The sequence below is a fragment of the Pinus tabuliformis genome, chromosome Q, assembly GCF_031772625.1.
Source record: "Pinus tabuliformis cultivar Carrire ecotype Pingquan chromosome Q, CPIR1, whole genome shotgun sequence".
Lineage (NCBI taxonomy): Eukaryota > Viridiplantae > Streptophyta > Pinopsida > Pinales > Pinaceae > Pinus > Pinus tabuliformis.
In genome coordinates, this window is record NC_142296.1 from 244,140,491 (window position 1) to 244,148,398 (window position 7,908).

Consider the following 7,908-nt stretch of genomic DNA (forward strand, 5'->3'; position numbering starts at 1 on the left):
ATAGTTCTTCTAGAAATCCGATAGGAAAAGGGGACATGTAAAGAACACTTTGCATGAGTGGAGCAATCACGCCTTCAAAAATCTGATCTTCAACATTCTTTGGATGTTGTTGTTGAGCTTCATAATATGGGAATTATAGAAAGAATACAACAAGAGAATCTTCAGGAATGAAACCCAACCTTGGGAAAAGGGTTGGAGGAGGGTGAATAAGTGCCTGAAAGTGATAGTTGTCATACATATCTAGAATAAGAAGGATAAGACATGACAACAAGAGGAGTGCTTTACCTTTGAAATGTGACTTCTCCACTTATTATGAGCTCCACTAAAAAGCGTACCCAGAAGATGTATTCTCCCACTCCAAGTGAGTGGTCACCTCCTCTGTTAGGTTTCATTAAATTAAAATTTGGCGGAGCTGATAAAGGGAATATGGGATTGGTTGGATGTGCCAGTGCCTTCAGAAATTCTCCAGGCTCTTTATCATATAGATGTGGGATCCCTAGGATGGAACTACAACAATGGAACATAAGTTTGGGGCCTACTCAAAGGGTTGAAGATAGCAAGGGAGAGGGTTTTTTCATCATCATATTATTGAAGGAGACTCATAGTTAATTATCAACCTAATTACAAAATTTTCCCAGGTCTCATCGACTCAAAAATGATCTCCAAATTGGTGAATTACACATTTTCTAGCATGCCTCCCTTCTCTTATGTTGCCCCCCCTCTCCATTACCACTAATCATGTCAGGAGTACGACTAACAAAGTGGCATAATACTTGGCCAACACAGGAGTTGCATTAGATATAGAGGACCTCAATGAGCAGTGGTCTCCTGATGTTAGCAATCAAATTCACAAAGAATGTCACAAGTTGGCACTGAAATATTTAGAACTCATGAATATAGGTGTCTATTGGTAACTAGGTCATATTCAGGAAGGCAAATAGGTGGAACATTAAAGCACAGGTGTACATGGTAATGCACAAACATATGTTGGTTTCGTATAGGACAACTGTTACTCACATGCACACGTTTTGGTCACGTATGTCAATAAATATGATATTGTTGATGGAGCACATAGTATACCTAAAATAATGTTTTGGACAGTGGTATTTTGGGATTTATGATTCAAGAGTTTCAATCAAGTTTTTCGCTACAGCCAGAGATAGTTTCCCATAAAGTATCCTCAATTGTTTTGATTGTACGCTCTGTATATTTTGTTTTAATATTTTAATATAGTGAAGAACTTTATCTAATATATATACACATATATACACATTTTTTTATGATAAAAGGCAAAACAAACATTTATAATAAAATCACATTACAAATTATACAAAATTAAAAACAATTTTTTTATTAATTTATATGTAAAACTACATTTACTCTCTCTCTCTCTCTCTCTCTCTCTCTCTCTCTCTCTATATATATATATATATATATATATATATATGGAGGTGTTATAAAGAATGAAGCGTTAGGGTTCTTTATCTTTGCAGTGTTACGCAAAGCACCACCATTAAACTCAAGCTCACTCCTGGTGACGAAGCTGAGCCAAGGCACGAGGATGTCAAGTTCTACTTCTTCCATGAAGTCAGAAATGGATGGTTTTGGGTTGTACTTGTGAAAAAATAGTCGCCTATTCATTGTTGTGCGACTAAGGACCAAGAGGGCAAGTGTGGGTTCGGCCTTGTGGAATTTCCCAACATCTGGGCCTGCTTTGTGAAAGAATCCCATGTTCAAAGTGCTGACAAGCATCCCAAAGATTTCTTCATTGGTGGTTTCCCATGTATGGAGAGGTCATGGCGGGAGTGCCCGTCAAGGTTTCCACTCAAATAATTCTCTCCCACATATTTGACTTTTTATGTGTGCATAATCAGGTTGGTTTTGCAGCCTGCGACGGAGAAGAAATTTGTGCACTTGAGTGTTTCTCCCCCTCATTTTCCCCTCTTTGTCCTAGCCAAAACACTGACAAAGACAAAAAAGGAAACTTTTCAGATTTAAGAAAAAAAAAAAAAAATCATCATCTAAATGGAAATACCTCTATCTTGTGGATCAGGGACTCAGACTGAGTGGAAAACTGAAACAAAGCATTTAGTTTCATGTGGGCATCCTTGCAACTTCTCAATGCATGTTATTTGAACAGAAACTGCTACATGACTCCTTCTAGATGAATGAATTTCGCATCTCGAGGAATGCCACCATTATTTTGAATCTCAGGCTAAGTGGTGGAGCTTCGAGCTCCAGAAACTCCAACGGATTTGTCTCTCTCAAGGATGCAGAGAAACGGGAGGCTTACATCCCAACAGATCATGTCCAAAACATTCCAGGACCCTACATTGTAAAACAAATTGAACAAGCACCAATCATGGAAGTTAATCTTCGAGAGGTAAGTTCTCTCTTTTTTGGTCTCCAATCCAAGGTTGTTGTTTATAGGTTAAATGGTTTATGTCTCAAATTTGAAGCATTATACTAGTGGGTTTTTTCTTCTTGTACACCCAATTGTGACATCAAATTATGTTCAAAAGGCTTATTGATTGTTCAATTTGATACACAGAAAGATTTGGAGAATGTTCTAGATGATGTGCCATGGTTTTGGGATAAAGTTGAGCTCTTCATTACTCCATGGTTCCCAGATTTTGATGTTTCAAATATGGTGGTCACAATTATGTGAGTATGGGTGAGACTCCCAAATATCCCTCTTCCTCTTTGGCACCATAATGTCCTAGAGGATATTGGAAATACTCTGGGAAAATTTAAAAATATGGATATTGAAAGAACAAAGAAAGGTATATTTTCTTTTGCCATAATCTATGTAGAGTGGACCTCAACAAAGGTCTACCTGACCACATTAAACTAAAATGCAAAAACTTCCAATGGACCCAAGTATTAGATTACGAGAACACGACATTCAAATGTCGAATATGTTCCAAACATGACACTTGCAGAACACATGCCCTCAGGCAAAAAATAATCCAAAAAAAGAAAAATAGGCGGACCCATAATCCAAAAGGATGACAGGTATTAGATCCTCACTTCTCATGAGAAGAAGAAGGAGGAGGAGAAGAAGAAACCATGTAGAGACAACCAATCCAAGCAGAAGTGGATGTACAAGCTCAACATGGTACCAAGCAGAAGGGGGTGTTGCCGCTCAATCTAAAAATGCAACTCATATACAGAAGGGCACCAAATCAGTTGAGATCCAGGAATCTTATGGGATGAGAGAAAAAAAGAGCACAAATATCTAATAGTTCAGACTTAGACAAAAAAACTTTAGCAAAGATAATAGAAAGAAAACTGGCATTGGTTCTTGTTGAATTAAACTCAAAAGAATGATAGAAAGTGAAAAAAAAAAACAAAAAAATGAAATTAAGTGATTATTTTCGCAATTAACTTCAAATATTTATTTTTAATTTATATAATAGTTTTTTTTTTTCCATAATTCAATGCATAAAACTTATCTCCACAATACTTTCAAAATATATATATATATATATATCCCCTCAAAACAATTACTATAATATAAATATATAACAACATAAAGTTACTTTTAGACTTATCCATTCAAAATCAATTTTATAACTTTGAATTCACAAAAAATTTGATGTGTACTACACGGACAAAACGTATTAACGAAAAGCATTGACTAAATTGAGTACCCCCACACAATATCTTCTAGATTCCCTCTCATATGTTTGAAAATAGATGTTTCAGCCCACTTTATATTCTAGAATTTGTCTTTTCTTTTATATTTAAAATCTTTAAATTATATTAAAATATTCTTGAAATTGTTGAATTTGAAATATTTATTAAAGTATGATTTAAGTTTTGATAAATATAAAATGTTCGAAATATCCCACACAATATGTTCTAGCATGATACTCTCCTTCGAGTAAGTATTTGTCTTTTATTTTAGATTTATTATAAATTTTTTTTTTTTAATCTTTAAATTATTAAAATATTCTTAAATACTCACTAAAAGTATAATTTAAGTACGATAAATAAAATGTTAGAAAATATCGCACACAATATGAACTAGAATGATGCTCTCTTTTCATCTTATTTAAAAATAGATGTTTAAGTCATCTTTATATTTTACATTTCTTTACCATATTTTTAATTTATTATAATTTTTTAAATCTTATAAAAAATTTAATATTATAATTTTTTTTAAATTTTATAAAAAATTTAATATAAATTTATTTTATTTTATTTTTTATTTTTTATTTTTTTAATTGAAACGGTTATGTTTTATTGATAAAATTCAGTTGGATGAAGCCTATTCAACCATTACAATTCGCAGATTTTACATGGGCTTCTTTTCCGGTTAGGGAATAATTGCCATTTTCAAAGCACCTGCATTTATGCTGATCGTTCCATTTTGTAGGGTACATCCTATATTTGCCAATCTGTCCGCTTCCTTGTTTAATTCTCTGAGTATGTGGAAAATTTGAACCGAGGAGAATTCCTTCAGAATTCTGCTCACTCTTGAGAGTTGTTTGTTTAACGTTGGATCCTTGAGCCCTTTCTTGCTTATTATTCACTTTATTAACAATTCTGAATCTCCAAAGGTTAGGATTTCGCTTGGATTTTCTTTTCAGGTTAATTGACAAGCTTTTATAAGGCTGAGAGCTTCAGCCTGGTTGTTGGTTTTTAGTCCAAGTCCCCAACTGAAGTCATATTTTTCCCCGTTCGGATAGAAGATTACCCCTCCTGCTCCTGACCTACCTGGATTGCCTTTTGAGGCACCATTGAAGAAGATAGTGCACTTGCCCTCGAATTTCCACCACTGCTGAAATCTGTCGACAAGATCTCAAATCTGCCATCTTTCCTTATGTAATGGCCGTGTGATTGTTGGAGGTCTGGTCTTGCAGGAGAAGGCATCCAGCCACGCCCTTTCTTCTATTCAGAGGGAGTTATCATCTTTGACTGGAGAATTGTTCAGAGTTTCTAAAAGGAGTTTCTTTGCCTGGTCTGCCACTTTTTCTGTGGGGGTTTCATTATGGTTGAAGATGATTTCATTCCGGGCTAACCATAGCTTCCAACATACATATTTTGGGGCAGAAATCTACACCTTGTACCATAGAGATTTGCCAGCAATATTGTGAGGATAACTGGCTTTCCAAGTGGAGAACATATCTGCAATCGAACAGTGTGTTGGGGGTCTCACATTCAGTCCGGTCAGGAAGATAGACCAGGCCTTCTTCGCATACTCACAATCAATAAACATTTGTTCTGAGGTTTCCAATGCGTTTTTGCAAAGAGCGTATCGATGAGGACCTGCTATGTTCCTTCTGCACAGGTTTTCTCCAGTCAAGATTTTGTTGTGGAATAGTGTCCAAAAGAAGAAATTGATCTTAGGGATGCTAAAGTTGTCCCATACCTGCTTCCACACTGATTTCGGATGTGGCGAATCCTTTTTGCTTTGCATCTGTAAATATCCTTGTCTTGTTGTGTACACCCCCGTCTTACCCCATCCCCAGGAATCTTCATCATCTTTATGTACTGGAGAAAAGTCTGAAATTGCCTCTATAAGGGCGTTTAGCTGGGGATTTAGATGCGCTGGTGCTTTAGGAAAATTCCAGCACTGCCAATTTCCTTTACTGTCCCAACCTGAGATATCCTCAATTTTCCGAATTCCTTTTGTTTGTAGCCAAAATCTTAGCTCTGAGATTTCATTGTTTTCTGTTAGAGGGGGATGACCCATAATTCTGTCTCTCCATAGCAGTGTATTTTTGCCATTCCGGGGAATTCTATACAGATGAGATCTGAAAAATTCGATGCCTTTGCTGCATAGCTTCCAAGCCTGCGTTCCTTTTGGGACTTTCTCTGGAATGAAAGATTTGATTGATTGGTTTTTGAAGTATTCAAGCTTTAATATCTGACTGACTGGGTGATTAGGCTCAGCAAAAAGTTGCCACAACAATTTGTAGCCCAAAGCTAAGTTTGCTTGCAGGGGATCTTGAATTTGAAGGCCGCCTTCCTCTAATGGTCGTTTCGTTGTTTCCCAGTTTATTAAATGAAATCTGTTGTCGTTTCCTCGTCCTCCATTCCACAGAAAATTGCGCATGAGACTGGAGATTTGGTCTGAGATTTGTTTTGGAGCCATCATTAAGGATGCTTGGAACGTTGGCAATGCCGAAAGAACCGATCTGATGAGCGTGAGTTTGCCTCCTGTGGTAAGCCAAAAGCCACCCCATGCAGCGATTGAATTTCGAGATCACCTCCTCCCACAACTGATTTCTATTGGATCCCATTGTTATTGGAAGGCCCAAGTATTTTATCTTATCCCAATCTGCATATCCATTAAAGCCCAAATCGCTGGCTATTCTGTCGATTGCGTGCTGCTCTGTGTTCCATCCATAAACAACGCTTTTCCTTTCACTGATTAACGCTCCAGAGATGCTGCAAAATTTTTTAAGGATGGTTCTGAAGGAGCTTGCTATTCTTGGAGAAGCACCCCCGAGCAAAAGTGAGTCGTCAGCGAACAGCGCGTGATTCACTAGGGCAATTCCTTTCACGATTCTGATCCCAGGAATGTTGCCATTTTGTTTTTCCAAGGTTAGCTTTCTGCTCAGGGAGTCTGCCATCAGAATGTATAGAAATGGTGAAAGGGGCAGCCCTGCCTCAGCCCCTTAGTGGCTAAAAGAAATCTGTTGGTCTCCCATTTACCATTGGGCTATCCAGATCTTCTCTAGGCAAGCTTTGATTAGGTTTATGAAGTCCTGGTTGAATCCGAAGGATGAGAGAACCCTGTACAGGAAAGAGCGATTAACTCTATCAAAAGCATTACACATATCCAGTTTTATAAGCATACCTTGTTCTTTGCGTGAGTGGCTCGAGTGCAGGGCTTCTTGGACTTGGATGACGTTGTCCAGGATATGTCTTCCTTTCACAAATCCCCCTTGGGCTGGAGAAATGAGCTTTTGCAGGAGAGGCTTGATTCTGTTTGCCAGAAGTTTGGCCACTATCTTGTAAAACGAATTGCAGAGTGAGATCGGCCTGTATCTGTCAAATGATCCTGGGTTTGCTTCCTTGGGGATTAAAGCGAGGAAGGTGGAATTTATTCCACCTCCAACCTTTTCCTTCCTCATAAAGCCACGTATCATTCTGAGGAGATCAGATTTGATTAGCTCCCAACAGATTCTGTAAAAGTGGATTGAAAATCCATCAGGTCCTGGTGCTTTGTCTGGCTCCATGGACCAGACAATATTAGAAATCTCTTCTTCCGTGACTGGACTCATAAGATTTTCATTATCTTCTATGCTGACTAGCTTTGGTATGTTTGTGAGGAACTCTGATATGTCCTCCTCACTCCCATCCCTTTCTGCAGTAAGAAGATTCTGAAAATGCTTCACTGCAGCTTCCTTGATTTGGGCAAATCCTTTACATACCTATCCATTAGATGTGGTGATTTCTGTTATATGATTTTGGGAAAAACAAGCCCTGTACTGTCTATGAAAATATGTGGTGTTTCAATCCCCAGCTTTAAGCCACAAACTGCAAGACTTTAAGCGCCAGTACTCTTCCTCGCTTCTGAAGGAACAATATGTTTTCCTTTGTGTAGATTTTTCTTTGTCTAAATCCATGGGGGAAATTTCTTTCTCTTCCAATTCAAATTGGATTTCTTCCAACTGTATGACTGCCTCTTTCCTTTGACTGGTGGGGGTATTCATTGGTTTCTTTATCCATTCTTTTAGGGCCTTCTTTGCATTTTTCATTTTTTGCTCCCACACAAAGCTTGGGGAGCCTGAAACATCTATTCTCCAAGCTGATTGAACTGTTTCAAAAAACCCTTCTCTTTCTGCCCAGAGAGGACTGAAGTGAAAGGGGAGGGGACCTAAATCTTCTTCTTCTTTCAGGTAGAGGAGAATTGGTTTGTGGTCCGAGGTGAGTTTTGGAAGAATCTTGTTG

The 7,908-nt window shown here is 37.7% G+C and overlaps 1 protein-coding gene across 1 annotated transcript; it reads right to left on the reverse strand.

Annotated features, from left to right (window-relative positions):
- Nucleotides 1-5,062: 5,062 nt before the first annotated feature.
- On the reverse strand, nt 5,063-5,701 carry LOC149219096 (uncharacterized). Its single transcript, XM_089386704.1, has one exon. The coding sequence runs from the start codon at nt 5,699-5,701 to the stop codon at nt 5,063-5,065; it is 639 nt and encodes a 212-aa protein (XP_089242830.1).
- Between the last annotated feature and the right edge of the window lie 2,207 nt (nt 5,702-7,908).

Bases quoted from the DNA above. Each gene is read 5' to 3' on its own strand.
- LOC149219096 (XM_089386704.1), bottom strand. From the start codon at position 5,701: ATGGGTCATCCCCCTCTAACAGAAAACAATGAAATCTCAGAGCTAAGA.